This window comes from Lutjanus erythropterus, chromosome 16, assembly GCF_056507025.1.
Source record: "Lutjanus erythropterus isolate fLutEry1 chromosome 16, fLutEry1.hap2, whole genome shotgun sequence".
In the NCBI taxonomy this organism is placed as follows: domain Eukaryota; kingdom Metazoa; phylum Chordata; class Actinopteri; order Lutjaniformes; family Lutjanidae; genus Lutjanus; species Lutjanus erythropterus.
In genome coordinates, this window is record NC_139332.1 from 24,896,008 (window position 1) to 24,919,983 (window position 23,976).

Genomic DNA, 23,976 nt, shown 5'->3' on the forward strand with positions numbered 1-23,976 from the left:
CGCGGCTCAGTTCAGTGTGTGGGAGGAAAGAGCAAGAGCTCGGAGATACCAGCCTGCTGTGAAGGACTGTAATTGCAGCGCTAGAGCAATTATGTCCCCAAGAACTGGGCATTTTAGATCATTGAATTTGCCCCGAAACCGTATGATACTGTTCAGAGGTGACTCTCTGATACATAAATATCAGTTCGACAATGGGTCCAATTAAAATGCATCTCATGAATACTATTTAAAAAATGTATTTATTTAGAGAAAGCTCTTATTCTGCATACTGCTAGGTGGTGTTTTTGTGATTATTTAAATGTAGGAGCATGCTGACAGATTTTTTCCCCTCTTTTTCAATGTTTCTGGACAGCTCTCTCGCTGATACAGACATGACTGATTGTCTGATGCACTAACCTGCAAATCCAGCAAGGGGTTTCAGTGATAAGTCAGAAGATCTGAAACAAGTGCAGTAACTTGCAACAAAGAAGTCTAAGAAACGACCTGGTACAACCAGCAATCACAGAAACAAGAACAACACCATCGTATATCTAAGCCGACCTAATGGCGTGGTCAGCTCTTACCGGCCCCTGTGTGGCCCTCGTCCTGCTCTTCTTTGGTTTGACCTCTTGCACTCCCTCTGGACCGGCCTCCGCCACCTGCGCCACCCTGGAACAGAGCCGCTTCTTTGGTGTATTCTCCTCTACGACCACCCTGCCTGAAACGCCATGCTCCTGGACCCTGCAGAACCCAGATCCTCGCCGCTACACCGTCTACATGAAAATTACCAAGCCGACCGATTCCTGCGTGCCCCGCCAGATCAAGACCTTCCAGTTCGACTCATTCATCGAGACCTCTCGCACCTACCTGGGCATGGAGAGCTTCGATGAGGTGGTCAGGCTGTGCGATGCATCAACCACTGTCACCTACCTGGAGTCCAGCAAGCAGTTCCTGCAGATCCGGAAGGTGGCACCAACAAACGGCCTGGAGCTCACAGAGGGGCTAAATGACGTCAGCGAGTTCAAGGCTGAGTTTCTGGTCGTGGGGAAGAGGAACCCAAGCATGCCCGCCTGCCAGATGTTATGCCAGTGGCTGGAGAAGTGCCTGTCCAGTAGCACCCACGATTATCCCTGCGGCATCATGAACACACCCTGCCAGTGCTGGGAGGCCCCAAAGAGGAAGCCAGGAAGCTGCTACAGGGGTGGCGTCTATGTTGAGAAATGCCTTCCTGTTCCCAGAGACAACGGACGCGATGCTGAGATTGTCAGTAAGTTCATAACATGTTTGGTTTGAGAGTAAATATGAAAGGAATTCACAGAAAATAAGTTATCTCATGAGGTTTATCTAAACACTCTGCTTCAAAACACTGTTACCCCATGTTTGTTGTGTTATTTTGTAATGATATCTACCGGGCTAGACTGTTGATGAGGGGGTCATGTTCTCCAGGACCCCCACAGCTCTCCAACACTGCTATCACTCAGTGTTTGTGTCTTAGGAGCTGCTCAGGGTAATGATCCATGTCTGTAGAGCAGACATAGGATGTGCACTCTGCTGCCACACAGTAATGAGAAGTAAATCAAAGGTGTTAGAGAAATTTGCCAGTGCATCTTCAGGCCTTATTGGCAAGACTGCCAGAAGTGCACACACCACCAGCTCTCCATTTTGTCTCAGGTGGCGTGTTAGCTTTAATGTTTGGCAAGGAGTCCAGGTTTCAGGGGGGGAGATAGAGGGCGTGTTTGTGCATGAGCTTGGGAGGAGGGTGGAGGGGGTTAGCAGAAAAGAGCACAAAGACCTCACAGTCAGCTGGCAGCGGAAATCGAAGTGCAGCTCTTGTGGTTGTCATAGCAACATGTCAGTTGGCCTCACACACACACCGCTCTGCCATAGTTCAGACCAACTAGTTAAAAGCACACAATCACCATTTAAAATGGAACCTCCATCAGCTTGAGTGCTCGGTTCTGCTCACAAAGACGTGTCCTTGCTCATTCTCTGCACATACAACATAACACATTACTCACTACCTGCTCTTATATATGAGGTTTGCACAGGAAGTCTTTGTTGAGTCATGCTTTTATATAGCTCTAAAGTGGGGATATCAAGTATTACCCAGGTTTTATCATTAAGTTCTTGTAAAAACACTTTTCTCAATGCTTCTCCTCTCCTGATTGCTTCCTGCAGAGGGCTGGGCTGGTTGGGGCCGCTGGTCAGTATGCAGCCAGGAATGCGGTGGTGGAGTCCAGGTGCGCAGTCGAAGCTGCCAGCCCGAGGATGGTGTGTGCGAGGGAACAGTTGAAGAAGGAAGGGCCTGCAACCCTCAGCCCTGCATTGGTAAGCCCGCCTGTAATTAAGTCATTTAGCTGGGAGCACTCAGCTGCAGGTGGCTCAGATTCAGCGCAATAATAATCATGCAATTTTCAAATTCTCTCAGGCAAAGAGCGCAACAGGAGCCAGGGTCTGCGAGCCATCATCGGTCTTAAGAGAGACAATGCTGATGATTCTAACCAAGGAGTCGTTGCAACCCAAACAGGTGAGACAGGAAGATCATGTTAATGGACCTTTAAGACTCTGTGATGCAGTTATGAGTTATTTATTCATGCATAATGCAGATATTGCAGATGTGAATTTAAAAAATGCATGGCTTACAGCCACAAAAGAGAAAGTACCTGCTGGGGATGCACCCAAAGTCAAATGTTAATCAGGAAGGCACAAATAAGGCACAAATAATGTGATGGACTGTGATGGACAGTACTGTATAGTACTGTAACACATCAAGAATCATAAATGACCATTGCAATCTAAGATTAGTCCCTTTGACTGCAGCATATTTCCATATATCTTCACTATAAAGACTTTCTAATTCTAATGCAAAACAGAATCTTTTAATTTATAAAGTTTTATATAAGTTTCTTATTGCTTTATGTCCCCCAGCTGAAGGTGTGGTGGTAAAAAAAAAAAAAAAGCAAGAGAGAGATGAAAAGCACAGTATGAGGGAAATATATTTCATAATTAATTATATGACAATAATAAATCAACTTAATGACTTCCAGAATAAATCACACCCACTACTGGTCTTCTATCTGAGCTACAGAGACAGATATATTGTTGGTTGAACATACACAGATACAGATACAGATACAGGTAATAACATATCTGTGTACTTTTGTTATCTGCATTCAACCACAGAAGCTACAACAAAGTACAAAGTGCTATCATAACTTTTCCAGGTGACCCTCTAATCCATGCTTTCTCCACAGTAGATGCTAAGACAGATGAGTGGTCCCCCTGGAGCTCATGTTCAGTCACCTGCGGCGAGGGCTGGCAGAGCCGTACCCGCGTCTGTGCTACCGCCTCCTTCACCACCCAGTGCACAGGACCTCTGCGTGAGAACCGTCCCTGCAACAACACAGTCGTCTGTCCCGGTGAGAGCCTGCAGGTTCATCCTCTCTAATGTGAACGTGACAGGTGGGAGAAAGGAGAAAAAGAGAGTGTGATCTTGAAACTGATAGGGGATACTTGGGCTCTTTGCAGTGCACAAAGGAGATAAAAGTCATTATCCCTTAATGATTTCCTTTTGCACAGCAGCAGTCACAAAGGAAAAGTAGATAGAGGGAAGTTAGAGGGGCATTTTTGAGCTTCCACACTGAGATTTGAATTGAGGAAAAGAGGCTGCAATTCAGTGTCAAGTAACCTTCTAATAGCACTAATTCAGTGCTGCTTTTTAAGTTTAGTGTAGAAGACTTTCCCACCCAGAGGAGAGATGTGCCTGCTGTACTTAGATTGTGAAACCAGATGCACATTTTTAAAACAAATTACAACTTTTCTCATCAAAATAACCCTCTATGTTACCCGTGTGTAGTTGACGGTGCTTGGGATGAGTGGACCCCCTGGAGCCTGTGCTCATCCACATGTGGTCGTGGTTACCGTGACCGTACCCGCACATGCAAGCTGCCCAAGAATGGAGGAGAGCCTTGCCGCGGTCCTACCCGACAAACCAAGTTCTGCAACATTGCTGTCTGCCCAGGTGAGACGGGAATCTCCTTCAAGCAGTCTTTTTACTTCAGACTTAGACTTGATTATAATGTGCGAAAAACATGAAATTCCAAGAACTTATTATCGCTTTAGTGTGCACAGTTTGTTCTTTTACTACAATACTTGACACTTCAGTTAACAGATTCACATATCAGAGCTAATTCAACCACTTACAGGCATCAGCACCAGCACAAACAGCAACTGCAGTGGCAGGTTGACATTATCACTGACGCATCCACAGAATAAAAGCCTCCGTGGGAATTAGTCAGTAGCTGTATGATAACTAACGGTGACTCATAATGTGCTCATGGTCACTCAATATGTTCGAATCTTTCCTGTTCTGCCACCTACTCGTGTGCCACTGAAAGGTTTCAACTCATTTTGAAATCACAGTTGCAGATTGTACTGAACAGTTAGTTGTTTCCGATTTTTCCACACCGGGGTTGGTGGTTATCATCAGCACATGCACTTTTATTTAAACACATGATTTCTTTATCTGTGTATTTCCGAGTTGCAGTTGCATGTTCCACTCAGCAGGTGTCTCTAGGAGTCACAGCTGAATTTATGTCTCAAAGGATGGGCTGTTAAGCAAAGTCATTATTGAGAGATGATTACACATTTCATCTAAAATTGAAAGTCATAGAAAACTGAGTCATCCTTAATAGCCCCTTTAGCATGATTTTTTTTTTTTTTTTGACCAATCCAACTCTTTTAGGACTTATTCAGTCTATTTTACCATCTCACAAGGCAGCATTTAATTGCTGTAGTGAATTGTACAATTTTAAATCTTTTCAGGGCTGGTATACTGCAAAATTTAATGCAGATATGAAAAGTGTTTTCCTGAGATCAGTCATTTATGTCTCTATGCCCTTTATTTCCTTTCAAATGAGACTAAGACCACACATGTACTCCAATGGTTCAAGACCAGCTTTCAGTTTATGTTAGGTATAATTTGGATAGGTGTTTTCTACATAACATGCATACATTGTTTGTGTTTAAAGGACATTTTTTTTTAAGTTGCATAGCTTGTCAATCAGATAATTAATTGACCTTTTTTATTAGTATCTTACATTTTATCTTATTTTATTATAAGCACACTAAACAATGCTCATAATGTCCATAATGACATCAACTTGACTTTAGTTTTGAGGATCTGGCACATACAGTCACGTTTCAAGGACAGAGCTAAAACTTCCAGTTTCACTTAAACTCAGCTGAAGCAGGTCATGTGAAATGTTAATAGCATTAGTAAGCTGGTGATGCCTGTGGCTTCAGGCTCTGTCTTGTCCTTGCAGTCCCCGTTCAGTACAGTAACTCTCTTGCAATATCTGCTCCTCTGCCTCCCTCTAGTGGATGGATCCTGGAATGAGTGGTCTGCCTGGAGTGCATGCTCCGCTTCCTGCTCCAACGGCACCAAGCAGAGGACACGTGAGTGCAATGGGCCTTCCTACGGCGGCTCTGAGTGCCACGGTGGCTGGAAAGAGACGGCCAACTGCTACCTGAAAGACTGCCCCGGTAACAAAGAGACTAAATTCTCATATTAAATGTTCACTATCAAAATGAAAGATAAATGTTTTAGATATATCACAGTGCAGAGTTCATGGTGTGAAATATTCTCTGTCTTTAGTTGATGGACGCTGGCATCCATGGAGCTCTTGGGGCAGCTGCAGCAAGACTTGCAGTGGAGGCATCCAGCAGAGACAGAGAGTGTGTGAAGGGCCTTTCTTTGGTGGAGAACCATGCCCCGGTGACAAGGGAGAGCAGAGGCGTTGCAATGAGAAGAGATGCCCTGGTTAGTGACTAATACAATAGAAAAAAAGATTGGCCTCACTATAATGCAATCCAATAAGAAAAGAGATTCCTTATCCTTCTACTTATTCTTGTAACTTTCTAGAACCCCATGAGATCTGCCCTGAGCAAAACACTGGAGATGTTGTGTGGAAGAAAACCCCCGCTGGAGACATGGCTGCCGTCGCCTGCCCCGCTGATGCCTCAGGTACAGTGAGGACCCTGTTATCTTCAGACAGTTTGACTGTTTATCATCCCCAATCTTGCCAACCACAAGTTTCTCTCATTAACAGGTCTGATTCTGCGCCGGTGCACCCTGGATGCTGTAGGTCTTGCCTCCTGGGAGAACCCGACTTACATCAAGTGTGTCTCCAAGAATTATGAGAACATTCAGACGCTGGTAAGCCCTAATTAAAAAGCTAAATGCCTCATCTGTTGTGTCCTCATATGGCTAATTTCCCAATAGGGGAGTCAAACCAGCGAATGTCAAAGATTCAGATTAACCTCCTGACTCCTCTTCTGCAGTCGAGGGACTACATTTCCAAAGCGCAGATGGGGCAGAGCGTGGACGGGGTCGCCGAGGTGATTTCACGCCTGAGATTCTCCTCTGATGATGGGGCGAGGTACAGCGGTGACCTCTTGGCCGTCATGGAAATCCTGAAAAACACTACTGAACTGTACAAGGCAACCAGGCTGAGACTGAGCAACGCTGATGTCGAGGTAATCTTATTAGTTATCAGCTGAAAGGATTGGTTTATTCTTGAAAAATATATGTAGCCTACATATTCAAAAATAATATCTGGTAACACCAAAAATAGCTTCTAATTAAGTTGGATTTTGTAACTTCTGACACCTCTGCCTCCATTTAATGATCTGCAGAACTGCGTCCAGACCATCAGCAACTTACTGAAGGAGGAACACCGTGACAAATGGGAAGAGGCACAGCTGGTGCGTGATAAGAGGGTGTATGTCTGAGTGATTATGAGCAGGGGAGAAAATAAGTCTGTTATGCTAACGTTCTTGTGATGGGGTGAGTGTGTGCAGGACAAATGGATGAGAAGTTAGTGTGAAGAATGTGAAAATGAGTGTGGGTGTGGGATAGAGTATCAGTGACTGGTGCTGCACGGGCGCTGATTAACAGACTCTCAAATGCCCTTTCAGTCACCAAAACATTGGATTAGAGTGGAATAAGAGTGTGATACCAAGAGCTAAAATGATTTCAAAATAGACAAGGATGCAGTGGTACACCGTAGAAAGGAAAAAGTTGAGAACTCAAAATTCTCTCATTAAGATCTTTGAGTTTTGTGCCCCACTCAAACTCTTATTTTGAAAAAGTACAATGTACTGCACAAGATTTGAAAGCAACTGGGACAAAAAAATAATAAATTAAGACAAATAGAAGGCATAGGTAACAGAGCTTTGACTCATTCAACCACCTGTTGATGTGCTTTGTTCTCCATTTTCATGAAGCAAGAGTTCCTGCTACACTGAGTGAAGAAGCAGTAATCGAGTTTCTTGAGAAAGATGAGCAAGCATAGAAGGAGTTAGTCTAACAAAAGAACCCCCCTTGCAGAAAGTAAACATATATTTGTGGAAACTAGATTGTGAATTACTGAAGGCCACTGCGACAAGAGAAACTCTTCAAGGTGACAGTGATAAAAAAAAAAAGAGAGAGAAAGAGATTGAATCAGGGAGAATCACAACGCCCACTGTACAATCCGTCCATCTCCATCCTACATACCGATAGCGGTTGTAAGGGGACACAGACAGCACATCGCATACAAGCACACACCTTGCGCCCACATCGCTGCAGTTTTGCGTCAGAGACACGCAAGTCAGGCAGCAGCCCTCCCTTCCACAGAGTGAGAGGACGAAAAAAAAAACAGAGTATGAATCAACAGCCTGCCCATTTATGGCCCTAAGGAAGTTCTGAGGTTGCATAGCAGCAAGAAGTGTAGTTTTTTCTTTTTTCTTTTTTTCCATTCCACTGCTGAGCGCTCTGAAAGACATACTGGATTGACATAAGAATAGGAAATCTATATATGGGCATGTAACAGCAGCTTTGTCTAAGTGCTCAATTATGCTAATTGTGTAAAATGCATACAATTAAAATACATAAATGTACTCCTTTGTATGACTTTGTCCTCTTGTCTTCCTCCTTTTTTTTCCTTTATCCAGATGGGTGCCAACATTAAGGAGTTCCTCCACCTTGTCGAGGACTTTGTGAACATGATTGGTATGCAAATGAGCGGCTTCCAGGACATTTATGAAGTCACCGAGAATGTAGGTGAGGCCTAATTTCCCCTGCCAGCTGCTCTCTGCTCATGTCTAGTCAGGATGATTTGTCCTTTCTCCTGCACGGAAAGTGCATCAATCTTAATCTCGCTTGTGAATCTGAGTCCATATAGGCGGCGGCAACAGCAGAATGCATCAGTTATCACTTTGACGGAGTGTCAAGTCTGTCAGCTATACCATACTACTGAGCATGTGCCTTCTCCAAGAGATGGCTTTCACACAAACTTATCAATACTGTAAGAATAAATGTGTAAATTCACACTCTGAATGACTCTGAGAAGCCGCACTGTGACTTGTGTGACCATTTTGGCTCAGTCAAAGTGATATTCTCACAGGATTTAGTGGGTAGTGACTACTCTGGACACACATGACGCATGAAACCAAAGTGTCCTTGGCATCGACCAATACAGTGTAGAGAAAGTGAAGTGGTTGACCTCTAATTGCTGTTCACTAACAAAGATTATCTCTCAATCTCTGTCCCACTCAGTGCTGAGCATCCACAAGCGACCAACAACTACAAGCTCCAACTTCACCTTTCCTGTGAAGGGCTGGAGGGGCATGCTGGACTGGGTTAGGACGTCCGAGGAGAGGATCTCAGTGTCCCGTGATGCTCTGTCCATTGAACAGTCTGGTAAGATGACAGTAAAGTTCTAGATCAGGGGTTCCAAAACCACACATCCTCAGATCTTTGAAAGGATAATCTCTTAAAGGAGAGTCATTTTCAATCAAAAGCCAACACTATTCTTCCCTTTTTTTTGTTCCACCTTCCAAGAAATGTGATAAAAGTTAAATATTCTAGTCCTCCTTTTGCTAGGAACCCCCTACAATTCTCTCAAGGATCCCTGTTGGTCCCTGTACCCCAGTATGAAAACTACAAATGTGCAGTCGTTTGATGTGAGTCTAAGCCAGTATTTTGTTCTTTTTCAGATGCCAACGATGCTTTTGTGACTGGCATTGTCCTCTACAGAAACCTTGCTTCTATCATGTCGTTCCAGAGGTAATACAATTTCTTAACTGGCCTTCCATGAAATATCTTTTGCTGTCACAAGATGGCGCCCACTACTTCTACATTCACATCCTTGCTTACATTTTTTTATTGCAGATAGTTCATGTCAAACCTCATTCAGCTATAATGTCTCATATGGACGACACTGACTGTTTCTGTTTCTCTGCAGCAACACCACCCTCCTCAACTCTAAGGTGGTGACAGTGATCGTCAATCCCACCCCGTCTCTCCTCTCCTCTCCCGTTGAGATCGAGTTCCCCCACCTCCACAATGTAAGTCCCTAATGGTGACCCAATGTAATGGAGCAAAAAATATCAGCCCCCCTCTGGGTGTTTGCTCACCGCAGTACATGGAGCCTGACATTTTGTTGACATTTGCAGTGACACTGTGACTTTTACTTATACTTGTGTCAGTTGAAACCCGGCAAAGATCACACAGCCGCACCAAGCGGTCAGCTGGCGATGATGAGAAATCGTGCGCAGTAATTAGTCTCTGCTGCTGATAAGAAGCTGTTTTTAGTTGATGTATTACGGGGGAGGGTGGCGAGAAATGTGGGCAGGTGGCTGACAGCAAGTTGTTGCATCTCACACATTTATAGTACACTGAACTGTCCGGGCCTACATGTTTCCCTTTTCTGCAGAGATTCCTCACATTGACTTCTCCATCTGCCCCTCTTTTGCAGAACACCATGAATGAGACGTGCCTCTCCTGGGACGAGAGCGACACGTAAGTGTTGATCATAGTTGTTCCTTTTCTTAAATGTGCGTCTAAACATCACTCACATCTGTTTTCCATCCTGGGTGGCCTCGTCAGCTGATCTTGTTGTTTGTTTATCTCCTCGCTTGTAGCTGAGGTCCTTTCAGTCATGCGTCTGTCACTGCATATGAGCACTTGACCACCCCCCCAGACCTACACTCACCAGAGACGCAGCAGTAATGTCTCCCAGCCAGAAGCACCAGGCCTCACTCAGCTGTCTGACATACTTACTGCACACAGAATTTACCCTTCCAAAGTCCTCAGTCAACTTTCTCCGTCCTGTCTCCTGTTGTTAGATATGCTATGTGCTAGATTTGTCTATGTTGAAAAGAAAAACATTTTTTAAGGTGGATAAAAGATGATGCTGGGGGACCTGTAAAAGCTGTGTGTACTATATAGTCACATCTTAAGTTAAGCAGCAACAAGATGAACAACAATACAAGAGACGATAAACGAGAAGTTAAGATAAATACACAAAGTAGATAAAATGAGCTAGTAAAACGCTAGCTAACTAACTAGTGTAAGTGAGTGTTTTGCTTTGCAGCAAAACACTGGCTAACTATCTAGCTAATCTCTATCAGTCATTAGGTTGCTAGTTTAAGGTGACCAGATTTCTGAAATGAAAAACAACATCCATCCCATGTCCCAAACATTGGGACATATCCAGAGACATGCCACCAAAAACAGGGACATCTTATCACCCTAAGCTAGTTACATCTTATAGCTAAGGTTAGCTATCTAATTAAATTAACTCTTGTTCTGCAAACATTAGCTAACTTAAGATGTGCCTGTATGTCACTTTTACGGGTCCTCCAGTAATATTGTTTGACCATCTTCAAAACCGGGGGCGAGTCCATTAAGAAATGACAACCACAGTGATGCTCAGTGGTTCTAGCTGAGTGACACTTCACTTCAATCTAACAGTCTCCTGCATTGCTTTAAATGAACCACATCCTGAGGAGGAGGAAAATACACAGGCAACACTCCAAACCTCATTACATACATCAGTGAGTAAATGCATCATAACGTCCCTATAGGTCACGCTGCAGAGTGTCAATCTAAAGACAATGGCAGCTCTTTCTTCCTCGCCTCTAAGTCATGTCCATGTGTCACTGCCGAGGTTAATGGCTGTGGCGCGTGGGAGTTTTTAAAGATGCTTAGATGCATTTGAATGACTTATGAAAGAAGCTCCTGGTGGCCTGGCCTGGATCAATCAGCCCCGGGCCCACTCTGCCCTCCTGAAGAATACACAGGTGGACCATTTGCATTTAGATAGATTTGTACACTTGTGGAGGACAGATAAGAAATGAAAATGCACCTGCATCCAGATACCCCCCCACACACAAACACACGCACACACCTTTTCACACACACGCCTTAACAACCAGAGTCACAGCATAAGCAAAACCAAAAATGAAAGGAAGGAGAAAATGTAATTAACTCTTATGCTTTCGGAGGGAGGCCGATGTGCCTCTAGTCAAATTAGATTCATTTTTGACAGCGGATGTGATTAATGAGAGGATATAGATAGTGGAAATGGCAGACGAGGAAGCTCTGGCTGAGTCTGAGGTCAGTGCTTGTTTGGAGGGCTGCATATGTCTGATCACAGGAAGAGCTCCATTAGCCGCTCCACCAGTGAACTTGAACCCAGATGGATACAGATAAAAAATGCTCTGCAGCTTTGGAAACAAAAAGACAGGAAACAAATTACATGCTTTTTTGGCTTCACACAACATTTAGCCCATCTGCATGGCATGACGACTCCAACATTAAACTGTGCAGCCAAGCCTGTAGTTAACTACCATGATGATGTTGCCCCGAGCCGCCATGACACTCTGTACCAGACTGGACCTGCTGGCTGTGATGCTCCTCTGTACTCACCAGTCAGTCATTCAGTCAGTCAGTCAGTCAGAGCCTTGGGGTGCTGCACATTGGCTTCACCTCCTTTGTGCTCTCTGATATCTGCTGCTAATGTTGCTCACACAGAAAGATCTTATTGGATTGCTTGGCAGATGTTTCAGAAGAAGAAGAAGATCTGAGCAAAAAGCTGTAGATTCAGTGATTTCTCATAATCTCATTTTAAAGATGGTCAACAAAGCGCTAATTTAGGGCTGCAGTTAATAATTATTTTCATTCATTTTAATTGATAATTTGTTTGGTCTATAAAAAAATCAGAAAATGGTGAAAAAACATTAATCAGTATTTAGAAACCATAAAATAACATACAGTGAGCAGGTCATTGTACATTATCCAGCCTAACATATGGCTACTCACTAAAAAAAATCAGTAATTTTGCACAAAATTACGATTTGAAAATGATTTTATTGCTCCTCCAGTCTCTATGATCGGAACTTCCTCCATAGCAACAGTCTGTTCTTCATAGCAACAGTAATGTGAAATAAACCCTGCCAGGGTGATGCAGGAAGGGTTTATTTCACCATAATGACCTGTTCGCTGTACATTATCCCACTTACGAAAAAAGAAATCAACAATTTGACAAAATATTGATTCATTGTTTAATTGCTCCTTCAGAGCCTATGATCAGAACTTCATCCATAGCAACAGCCTGTTCTTCATAGCAACAGTTTGTTATACAGAAATAACAGACCTTAGACTGCTGTAATTGACCAATCAGAATTGAGTATTTAACAAAGCTGTGTAATAATCACATTTAAAGTGAAATCAGAGAGTTTTGACCTTTTTTCTTATTATAATTCATCAAAATAGTTGGCAATTAATTTGTAGTTGACAACTAATCAATTAATCAATTAAGCATTACACTTATTATTCATTTTATTCTCTGTAATGCAGTTCTTTCATTATTTGTCTGATTAAGCTTAATTTGACATACATTGAACATATACTTAGTCAAAAACAACTTTTTTGTTTTACATTGATACAATATAAACTAGGGATATGATTTAATCGCTGATCGATTTATTGGTTGTAAATTTGAGTAGATCTACTATCAAACAGTATAAGAGCACACTCCACAAGTTATCTGATATTCAAGTATATGTGTTTAATATTTAGGCTGTCAGTTGTTTTTTTTATAGCGATTAATCAATTACTTGATTGTTCGTGTTGCCAATGATCGATTAAGGAAAGTCCTTACAATTTGCAACCCTAATACAAACATAAATCAGCTGGATTGTAATGGAGAAATAATCATAACTCAGATTGTCTTCACATTCCCCCCCTTCTTTCCCAAAAGCGGGAACGCATTGTCCTTTGTCCCCTTGTGAACTGTTGCCAATAATCACATGTCTGCTGAGGAAAGATTGGCCATAATAAGAAGTGATACAGATTATGCTAATAATGAGATTTATGAAGGCCCATCACCATTAATCATGGCACAGATGGCTATTATACAGATAAATGTAAAAGTCATCATCAAGGCTCTCAGGTTATATAAAATAATATTTATTTTCCTCACACTGGATCACAGAACAAGTGTTTCAGTATTTAAATGTTATATAACATGTAAATTAATGTGCATTTTTTTTCTGTTTAAAATGCATTGCTGTGAGAAGAATTTTCTAAATGTGTAGTTTTCATCATAAATACGAGGGAAAACGTGATAAAGAGAGATTCACAATAGAGATTTGTCAGTTCTCTTCTCTCCTAACCCGCCGCTGCCTTTCTTCCCCTCTCCTCTCCTCTCCTTCCTCATGCAGTTCCTCTCTGCTCGGGTCTTGGTCTGCTCGGAGCTGCAGAGCGGTGCCCGTTCATTCATTCAGAACCAAATGCGTGTGTGACAGCCTCTCCACCTTCGCCATTTTAGCGCGCGTCAACTTCGACTCGGTAAGTCCTCGGTCTCTTTCACAGCAATGTGTCCTTGTTTTTGTCCACCATTGACGCGAAAAGGTTTTGCGGTGCAGAGTGACTGTGTGTGTGAGTGTGAATGCGGAATGGTACTTGTTGTTTTCGAGCGCTTTGCTGCTGTAGCGCTGCCTGCCTGCACCTCTTTGTCTCCGTGCAGGTGATCGGAGAATTTACAGCCTAGATGTTTATTTTAATTTTTATTGAGTGGAATTAGCCGAGCAACATGTTGATGTGCATGAATTGAATTGATTTTAAAATGAGACATAGAGAATCGCAGATTTGCATGCCGATTTTTGCATGGGCTTTTTTAATTTGATGCTCGTTTGCTTGTAGCTGCATAAGTGACCAAATTAATAATAGGAAAATAAAATAAATATCAGAAGCATTTATCCAGCATAATTAATTTAATCACCAGTCTAATCATAAATGACTTTTTGGTGATTTTATAATCTGGATTTGCATGCAGTCTCATATTTACGCATGATTTTTGGACTAATGCATGTAAGTAAACAGAGTTAGTGCAGAGGAACTTTGATTACCGAAATCTGTCATTACGCATCGCTGTATTTCATGCGCAAAGACAATGTGTAATTTTCCTCTGTAGACTGTGTTGCCTCAGAAGCTGCTCGCTCTCTTGTTGCCGTGGCAACGGCTTCTGCAGCGCAAACTCGGCCTGTGTGATTTTTGATAACTGAGATGCTGAAGGAAAAAAAAAAAAAACACAGCCCCCTCCTCCTCCTCCTCCTCCTCCTCCTCCCTGCTCTGAACAGCCCCGCAGGACAGAGGAAATGGCCTGTCCATGCATCTGAGTGCTGCTGCACACACAGAACAATCAACAGATGTCTACAAGTTTGAGGGAATTCATATTTAAAATGTGCTTGTATTTAATGTAGCCTAAGGTATTTAGTGTGTGATCAGTGGACTGCAGTGTTTTTCTGCTGCTAAACCCGCTCACGCTCGTCTTCTTTTCCCTTCAACCTGTTGTTTACATCCAAAATTTGATTTGTCTTGCTGTTGCCAGACTGAACAGTGCCTCCCATATTTGTTATAGCCTGCACACACACACACACACACACACACACACCCCTCCTTCCTTTCAACCTCCCGCGACAGTAAAAAGGCAGCTGCGGCAATCATTCCGTCTGCCAATATCTCTGAATTCTCGATTACATCCACCCCCCCCTCTTCTTCCTCCTCATCCTCCTCCTGCTCTTTCCTCTTTGGCCACAGCAGCCAGTCTGAAAATGCCAGAGAGGCGGACCAATGAGAGACAGACGTCTGGTCATGCATTGATGGTTCCTCCTCTCCTTCTCTCCTCTCCTCTCCCACCCCCCTCCACCCCCCCCCCCCGCCTGCCCGTTCGCCTCTCCATCCATCCTTTGATGTGTGCCGTGGACATTTTCAATAACGTCTTCCTGCGAGCCATGTGAGGAGATGTGAAAAACAGCCAGATACCGCAGTGTGTTAGCTCCCATTCGATATGGTCTGATTTCAGGAGTCCTGTGGCATCATGTGTGTTGGAAACATGACAGTCCAGAGGGAGCAGACAGTATAGTTAGTGCAGCAGATGCCCTTGACCACTGGGGTAATCAATTTTAAAAAATACGGCAGAAAAAGTGTATTTCTCTACACATTCATTTCCAAATGAGAACATGTGATTCGGTCAAGGACAGGCAGAAGACATGCTTCATATTTAGGTCAAACTGGCTGTCTGGATTTCACTCAGAGGCCCGTGGTGCAAGCATCAACCCAGATCTACAGATTGGGAAGAGAGGGAACAGAACATACTGTATCGCCCTTGTTATTTTCGCCCAGATTTTTAAAGGCTGAAGCGAAAAAGACAGCCCTGCTATCTGCCATCTGTTTTGGGGCACTTCTGATGTAGCTGGATAGATTCTGAAACAAATTTGCCACACTAAATTAGTCTTTGGCTACCATAGGCTGGACTTCACCAGCTGTGCTTTGATATCAAAAGAGCCTATGTGGAGCACATATTGAGAGTGAGAGACGAACAATCCTTCAAGGCTCAGGATTGTACTTTAAATTCTGGGACACTATCAACAATGGCAAACGTATTAGAGGCCCTGCTTCACATACGCTTGCGATATGAGGATTTATGGCCATCATAAATCAAAGGAAGGCCAAAGTGGTGTCTATTTCTTTCTCCTCTATCTGTGCTAATTTGATACCTGCAGATTTATTATATTTCAGGACATTTTGGAGCCACTTACCCCTTTCTCGCCTTTTTTTCCTCCATCAGCACGTTATCAAAAATATAATCACACCATTTGTCAATGAGGGGCCTCTTCATCTGTAGAAGCGATTTTCACGCTTTGTGGTGATGACAACTTGATCAGATGTGTTAGATTAGCTCAAAACCTCATTAAAACCACTATAGGAGGTGTGAGACAGGCAGTGAAAGCACACAATTAGCTGCTAGGCAAGTCTCAAGGAGCTGAGATTTGTGTGTGCCGCGGTGACCCGTCCGCCCCTCCAGGTGAACGAGCAGCGGGGAAGACAATCCCCCCTCGTCTTCCTCCACCAGAGGTTCAGTGCCAGGGCTGTTTGAAACATGGGACGGTCAGCGCCGCTGGCAGTGGCAGGCGCTAAGCTGCTGTCAGAGATCAGAAGGGCAGGTGGCGGCAGATTAATGCACAGGTGATAATGGTCCACCTGTTCACTCCTGCAGGGACGGGCGAGGAGCTGCTGGTTGGCACAAAAACATAGCGAGAAAATTCTAAAGGGGAGAGAAAAAGAGGAGCTGCCAATGATTAGAAGGTTGCTGACTGAACGCAGCAACCCCCTGAACTGCCCCTGGGAATTGAAACCCCCTCCCCTCTTTCCTCCTTAGTTAGTTGAGGGAGATATATGTGCGATATCCTCCTCGCCTCATTTGCTGACTCAAAAAGCTCAATGGAGAAACGCAGTGACCCTGACCATTTGTTCAGTTTGCCGCTCCATCTTTCTGACATGTTCACCTTGGGGTCACCTTGCCTCAGTCGTGGCCTGATTGTGCCATTCAACTGTTTGCCTACAGGGAGCTGTCTGCAATTCCAGATAGCGCACGCCCAGCGGCTTCGCTAGTGTGTGCATATGTGTGTGTGGATCTCAGTGCTGCATGAGTGTGTGTGTGTGTGTTTGCAATCAGTTCTAAGAGGCATGTTTGGTCTTGTCTCCTCTCTGCAGATCATGGACAAGGCACTGCTCCCGTCCGTGACTCTCATCGTTGGCTGTGGGGTCTCCTCTCTCACCCTGCTGCTCCTCATCATCATCTATGTCTCCGTGTGGAAGTAAGTGACCCTATGAGCAAAGTCTGTGTGCTCTGGTTTCTCTCTCCTCTACCTACTCATCCCTAACCTCATTCTTCTCTTCTCCCTTTTCAAAACTCCAGGTACATCCGCTCCGAGCGCTCCGTCATCCTCATCAACTTCTGCCTCTCCATTATATGCTCCAATGCCCTCATTCTCGTCGGACAAACTCAGGCTCGCAACAAGGTAAAGCACTCTCCTCCAGCCAATCCCAACCTCTCTTTTAATCCTCACTGCTTTGGGGATTTTTGAAGCAGCAGCGCCACTGACACAGATTTCTCATCTTTCCTCTCCCACAGGTGGTGTGCACTCTCGTTGCTGCTCTCCTGCACTTCTTTTTCCTCTCCTCTTTCTGCTGGGTGCTGACAGAAGCTTGGCAGTCCTACATGGCTGTCACTGGTCGTCTGCGCAACCGCATCATCCGCAAGCGCTTCTTATGCTTAGGCTGGGGTAAGAGCACTTGTCTTTATGCCCAGCTCTCGCTTTTTTTTCTCCTTTGTTGCATCACTTCTCAAAATCTTTGCAGGCTCTAACTTTTCGCATATTCTCTGTCTTTCAGGCCTTCCTGCACTGGTCGTGGCTGTCGCAGTTGGTTTCACGAAAGCTAAGGGATACGGCACTGTCAACTAGTGAGTCTAGTCTCTGTTTTTTCCTCCTCTTTTCTCTGCATTTATTCTGAAAAGCTCTTCATCTTTAGCACAAGCATTAATATTCTTCTCTCTTTTCTAGCTGCTGGCTGTCTCTTGAGGGCGGACTCCTCTACTCCTTTGTTGGCCCTGCCGCAGCTGTTGTTTTGGTATGTATTCTGACTTTGACGTCCTAGTCCATCACAATACACAGTCTGTTTATAAATGCATTACCCATTATTGCATTGTCTCATCCATATTTTTTTTCTCTCTCTTGCGAACAGGTGAATATGGTCATTGGTATTCTGGTCTTCAACAAGCTGGTATCCAAGGACGGCATCACTGACGTGAAGCTGAAGGAGAGAGCTGGGTAGGTCTTATTGATCTTCTCCGTGCACCCGAGTATTGCTCTTATCACCCTCATCAGTGCCATTACAGGTATATTGATGATGTGCTTTGATATCAAGCCTCACAATCAAACAAACGGGCGTGAAGAGGTAGAGAAACAGAAGTCCGCCGCAGCCTGCGTCTGAGTCTGTTGAGTCTAATTTGGTGTTTTCTAACGCTGCAGGGCATCACTGTGGAGCTCCTGCGTGGTTCTCCCCCTCCTGGCCCTCACCTGGATGTCAGCCGTCCTGGCCATCACCGACCGCCGTTCCGCCCTCTTCCAGATCCTGTTTGCCGTGTTCGACTCTCTAGAGGGTTTCATCATTGTCATGGTTCACTGCATCCTGCGTAGAGAGGTGAGTAACAAACATTTAAATGACATTCAAATAAAAAGTCAACTTGTTTTTTGTCTTTTTTCCTTTATGAGCTTACACGAGCTGTGGTTCAAATGTAATTTTCTGACTTCTTCCCTCCACCCATTAGGTTCAAGAAGCCGTAAAGTGCAGAGTGGTCGACCGCAAGGACGATGGCAATGGAGACTCTGGCAGTTCCCTTCACAATGGCCACACCCAGCATATGGTAAATTTCTTGGCTTATTGCCTTTTTAATGTCTTGAGTGCCTCTTGCATTTTATCCCTAAATGAATATGTGCATACATTAGGCATTGATTGAACATTTTTTGTTCTTTTATCAGCAGTCGGATAACGAAAAGGATGGAGATTCAAGCAGACAAGGTAACTTTTTCCTCTTGCTCCTAACCATTTTTCCATTTGCATTTCAATTTCCGTGAGGCTCGCACTTAAAACATCCAACAACATATTACTAAACTAAATTTTCCGACAGGCCTGGTTCTTGATCATTTTTAAACTCTTTTCTCACCATTTTTCTTAAAAGGCATGAAGAGCTCCTCTGAAGAGAAGATGCCTCCTCCTCAGCTGCCTCTCCCCATGGGCTCCAACTTCCACACCCTGCCATCCAACCCCAATAAGAGCCACATGCAGGCAGTTCCCGAATACTCCAGCCACACCCTCACCCTGAAGAGAGAGAAGAGCCGCCTGGCAGGAGGTATCGACCCAACCTGTGGGAAGCCCGTATACGTCTGTGAGGGAGAGCTCTTCAAGCAGCTGGATGCCGATCTCGCTCGGGCCGAGGGCAGTATGTCTGACGGCAGCGGTTACTGCCTCATGCCCAACACTACCTCAACCCTGAGGACCAAGCCCAAAGATGACCTCACAAAGTACAACATCAGCGTGGAGCAGCTGCCTCAGGCCAGACTGATGCACCTCAGCGGGCCCTTCGCCGAGCCCCAGGCCGCCTTCGGGATGAAGTCGATCCCCCCTGACCAGGTCAGCGTGTCGTATTCGGAGAGAGACTCGCCCATCCAAAACATCCACAACATGTCCAGCGAGTCTCACATCACCCACAGCAGCTTGGAAAACACCTTCGAGTCCATGAACTCCATGATGTCCAAGAGCGAAACCATCTCCACGCTGTCCATGAGCTCCTTGGAGGTGAGAGGAGATGGAATAGTCTGACCTCCTGCAGAACTGTTGTTTCTGTACTTGTGTGCATCTAAGGTGTATCTGAAACTAAACCAACTTTCTTTGTCTTTCTTGTTCTTTACAGAGACAGAAGTCCCGTTACGCTGAGTTGGACTTTGAGGTGAATTTTGTTTGGATGCTGTCTTGTGTTAAACATAATGAACAGGGATTGACTGGGATTATGTAATCAGATTACAAATTAATTGCATTTTATTTTGAATGACAATTTTTGAGATGTTTAAAAGAGTATTTGAGCTCACATTTCTGTTGCCGTGTCCATTGTTTTAGTTTACGGTGCAGCTTTCATATTGTGCTGATTTTGGAGGCCCATGTGGACAAAAGTAGTTGTGTTTCCACCATAATAACCACAAAATATTGCAAAAATATAACATAACAAAATGTAAACACATGCTTGTTTCATCTGACTTCCGGGAGACTCTGACCTGGTGCAGGCATTAAGAATAACTATTACAAATAGCTGATCTTCCTGCAGATCGTCACATTTGTTTATGTAGGTCATATAGAGTCATCAGCATTAAACTGAGACTATTTCATAACCAGTTAAAACCTCCTTGTAGTAGCTTTAATTTTAAAGCAATTCAAAAGTATTCTGATTAGATTACACTTTGTTACCTTATTTGCAAAAACTGCCATATAATTTGTCATCAGTAACTGTCTATATTTGAAAGTAATCTGACCCAACCCCGATTATAAATAACATAAATGTGATGTATACTGTATATTGAATATATTGTAGCAAGAATTAATTCTTGGACTAAAATGTTTTTTGTTCTTTGACATCTTTAGAAAATCATGCACACAAAGAAACGCCACCAGAACATGTTCCAGGACCTGAACAGGAAGCTACATCACGCTGAGAAAGACAGAGAGTCTCCTGCGTCCGACAGCAAGGTAACACATAACTACATTAAGCTCATCATCCATTTCCATTGACATTCATTTTCAGGAAACGCAAAATAAAACGGATAAAGAGTCAAATGGGAAAGACAACGGAGGCGATTCGAATGTTAAAAGAGATTCTTTGGTGTGAAAATGACCCTATAGAACAACCAGTGACTTGTGTATTGAACAGTGGTTGAGGTCATTTGAATAAGGATGTATTTTCTTCCTTCCTTCTTACAGTCTGTGAGATGGAGTGTGTCTTCAGGAGGAAGTGACAAAACGAACCACAGTGTGAGTGTTTATATACAACCTCACATGCTCAAAATTTACTGCCTGTAGATGAGACACACCAGATATTACACACTATGCCTCACGGAGGAATACTGTCCCCAAATGACAATATTCACTTTCATTATTAGAAAATCATCCCTGATGTAATGAAGCTCATTTCATTTTGATTAAATTGCTCAGGGCTGATGAGTGGCACCAATTCTAAAGTGGTTCCTCTTTGTGCCTCCACAGGACAAACAGCAGGCTACTCTGGAGAGGCCATGGGAGGGAGTCCGGGGAATCCCACAGTCACCCCCCGCATGGGTTCGTAAAGACCTGGAGCCCCTAGCTGCCTCGCCTTTGGAGCTGCACTCTGTGGAGTGGGAGAAGACCGGCACCACCATCCCTCTGGTGGGACAGGACATCATCGACCTGCAGACAGAGGTCTGAGGGGAAGGAGGGGGGCTAGCGAAGCCACCTGATTTCACCTTGGTCACCTTTTTGGTTTTGGGAATGGTGTCCTGTATGGATAGAGTAGAGGCAACCAAGAAAGTGAGAAAGTTGGTCCCAGAATCGATGTCTTCAAACCCTCAGCCAGAGCAGGAAGGAAGTAAGGTAGAAGGAGGAGAGGTAGAGGAGTGGAAGAAGAGTTGGTCATGATGATGGGATGTTTAATGTAGCTTCTCTGTGTGGACTTAAAAGCATCTCGTGTCCGAGTGCTCTGAAGGTCAAAGGGTTAGTGGAGCGATCAGTGGTTTCCATGGACCAGGACTGGCTGTGGTTCCATTAACACTTCACTGGGAGTTTACTGAACCCTTCAGCCTGGGTTCAGAAGATGTGGTCGACATGTCTGTGCTTCTTTTTCCTTCACTTAACTTTGGAGAAAAATAAAATAATATTAACACGGTGTGTCCTCCCTGCTTCTTCTTGGGAGGAACAACCGGAACTCTTGGCTGCTCCTCTTCCAGCCAAGTTTCTTTCCAAAATAGGACAAGGCAAGGCGAGCATAAGGGAACAGTTTCATGCTTGGAGTCCAACACTCTGCACTTTGTTAGACAGGCGCACACGTTTTGTTTTTATGCAGTGGGTTATTTTATTTTTTCTGCTTGTGTATTGGTTGCTTCACACCTGGAACTGCTTCAAATAGCCTAAAAATGAGACTCTTCCATGAGATTCTCTGTTGTGAGAACGAAAGAGCAGGCTTAATCATGCTGATAGTGCATCTTTCTCTTGTTATCACCATGATTATTATTATTCTAATGATTATTGTCAGTGTTATGATTATCATTGTTAGTTTATAGCTTATGTTTTAATTTGTCATCCCCCTCATGATTGTCAGGCACAAATTTTATTGCTTTTCAACCGTGACCTACAATATTAGGCTCCAAAAACAACAATTCAATGCATTTGTAATGTGTTGTGAGCCCATATGGACTGCATCGGGACAAACACACTGAGTGGTGATGATGGAGGTGGTGAGTTGTCCTGGTTTTCTCCAGCATTCTGCTTTGATACCAAAACACCAGCACCAGGATGAACACGGACTCTCACACAGGAAGAGCAGTGCACTCTGGGAAAAACGCTGGGTGGAAATGTTGAGGTAGCGGGATAAACCGCCTCTCTCTCAGCTGGCACACAAGATGCAGGCTCTTCCATGTCGTACATGTGGATCCAAGGAGGTCAGCAAGACCTTTCATCATCGCCCTTTTGTTTCTCAGCCTTGCAGGACTCTTGGACCGAGCAGAGGCTCCTGGCGCTAATGTCACTTCCAGCTTGGCGCCGGGTCCTCGAGACTTCAACACATTTGTGTTTTCAGCCATCAGTGTGAAATAGTGCAATATGATGGGCGCTTGATGCTCAAGCAAGACTGATAATATGATTTAGGCAGAATTTTTTCTTACCAATGTTTCAAAACTTTTATACCATCTTCCTCATATTTACAGAGCATATAGATGCTTTATGAGAATATTGTATGACAAATCTGTATTAGTAATTCAAGGAATTTATTCACTAGAGATTTGTTAGCACAAGACTCCATATTTGGAGCTCTCTGTGACAGGTAGATAATTGTACTTCTATAAAGCAAACATTATATAAAATGAATGATAGCCTATGAATATCTCTAAACTGTGCTTCAGGATATTTGTGATTACTCTCCGCTGTGTGGCGATGGGTAATTGAACCTCATGTCTTCTGTAACAGTGTTTTTGATAACCTTGTCAGTAACTCAGTCGTATGTACTACCAGCCAATTCCCCCGTCCCTTCAGATTTCCTCTGTCCTCCCCTTAGCCCGATTCATACCTCGAGTTACTTGTACTGAGAATACCCATTTGTATTTTCTTGTCTCAACTTTGTTTTTTATGTTCTGTTTTACCTCCTGTAAATGTACAGTTTTCACAGCACAAGATGAATGTGACTTATTTCTAATAAAACACATCTATATTACATGAAGAATGTGGTCCTCGAGTGTTTGACGAATTAAAATGTTGTAGTGGTGAAATGCAACTTTAAAGGCTCTATATACGGCAGTCACTGCCACTAGATGTTGCACATGAGCACCAACATCTCAGACCAAAACAAGTAAACAGGATTCCCTAAAAACTTGGTATTTAAACTGGGAGTCGTACCCTCCATTGCACGTCACATGTTTGTGTTGTGTGTCTGATGCACATTCTTGTTACCTTGCATTGGGTCTCTTTCTGGGTTAGCTAGCAGAACCATATCCTTAAAAGCTGCTTATTAACTTCATCTTTCCTTCATCCCCAAGATTAAACCCAGTGGAGACCTCACTTCAAGCAGACAAGATTTTTTTGTTTTTTTATGGACTAAATTATGTTCAACGACAAAAAGATGTTTTCTGTATCCTGATATCAGCGTAGTATCTTACTTGCAAAGTGTGCATTACTACATCCTGCAAAACTACGCCCATCCAGTGAGTTACCAAGTTTTTATGGAGTCCCGTTGGCTCACCAGACATTGATGAAAACAGTAATTTTACTTTTACAGGTTCTCTGGTGACTAATTTCAGTGTCGATTAAACAGACACTTTAATTTAGACCAGTCAACTAGTCTAAAAGTTGGAAAACGCTCAAAAAAACAGTCACAATTGAGCACAATTTATCAATCAATAAAATTAGACGTCTGAAAAAACAGTCACAACATCAAGAGCTATGTGAAGCCGTTCAAAAACCAAATTATATTTTAAATACAGCTGAAATGTGTGGCACTTGGTACCATGCCTTATGAACACTACACATTATCC

The 23,976-nt window shown here is 43.6% G+C and overlaps 1 protein-coding gene across 4 annotated transcripts; it reads left to right on the forward strand.

The window, feature by feature from the left end:
• The first annotated feature begins 327 nt into the window (after window positions 1–327).
• On the forward strand, window positions 328–23,168 carry LOC146313149 (adhesion G protein-coupled receptor B1-like). 4 transcript variants are annotated; one of them, XM_084739045.1, is made up of 31 exons: window positions 328–1,246; window positions 2,158–2,307; window positions 2,408–2,506; window positions 3,234–3,398; window positions 3,836–4,000; window positions 5,359–5,523; window positions 5,636–5,800; window positions 5,903–6,004; window positions 6,090–6,196; window positions 6,322–6,516; window positions 6,676–6,744; window positions 7,975–8,083; window positions 8,579–8,722; window positions 9,019–9,088; window positions 9,267–9,369; window positions 9,780–9,823; window positions 13,531–13,657; window positions 16,865–16,968; window positions 17,070–17,172; window positions 17,286–17,436; window positions 17,546–17,615; window positions 17,716–17,782; window positions 17,897–17,982; window positions 18,184–18,355; window positions 18,483–18,578; window positions 18,697–18,733; window positions 18,894–19,510; window positions 19,626–19,661; window positions 20,348–20,452; window positions 20,684–20,734; window positions 20,966–23,168. In XM_084739045.1, the coding sequence occupies exons 1-31, from the start codon at window positions 544–546 to the stop codon at window positions 21,161–21,163; spliced, it is 4,575 nt and encodes a 1,524-aa protein (XP_084595171.1). In that variant the 5' UTR covers window positions 328–543; the 3' UTR covers window positions 21,164–23,168. The 4 variants fall into 4 exon arrangements, with proteins under 4 accessions (XP_084595171.1, XP_084595168.1, XP_084595169.1 ...); XM_084739042.1 differs by having other exon boundaries at window positions 331–1,246; window positions 18,694–18,733; XM_084739043.1 differs by having other exon boundaries at window positions 331–1,246; window positions 3,237–3,398; window positions 18,694–18,733.
• The last annotated feature ends 808 nt before the right edge of the window (window positions 23,169–23,976 follow it).

Bases quoted from the DNA above. Each gene is read 5' to 3' on its own strand.
- LOC146313149 (XM_084739042.1), top strand. From the start codon at position 544: ATGGCGTGGTCAGCTCTTACCGGCCCCTGTGTGGCCCTCGTCCTGCTC. The intron at 8,723-9,018 runs GTAAGATGACAG...GTTCTTTTTCAG, and splicing joins TCTGTCCATTGAACAGTCTG to ATGCCAACGATGCTTTTGTG. The intron at 18,734-18,893 runs GTAACTTTTTCC...TTTTCTTAAAAG, and splicing joins TGGAGATTCAAGCAGACAAG to GCATGAAGAGCTCCTCTGAA.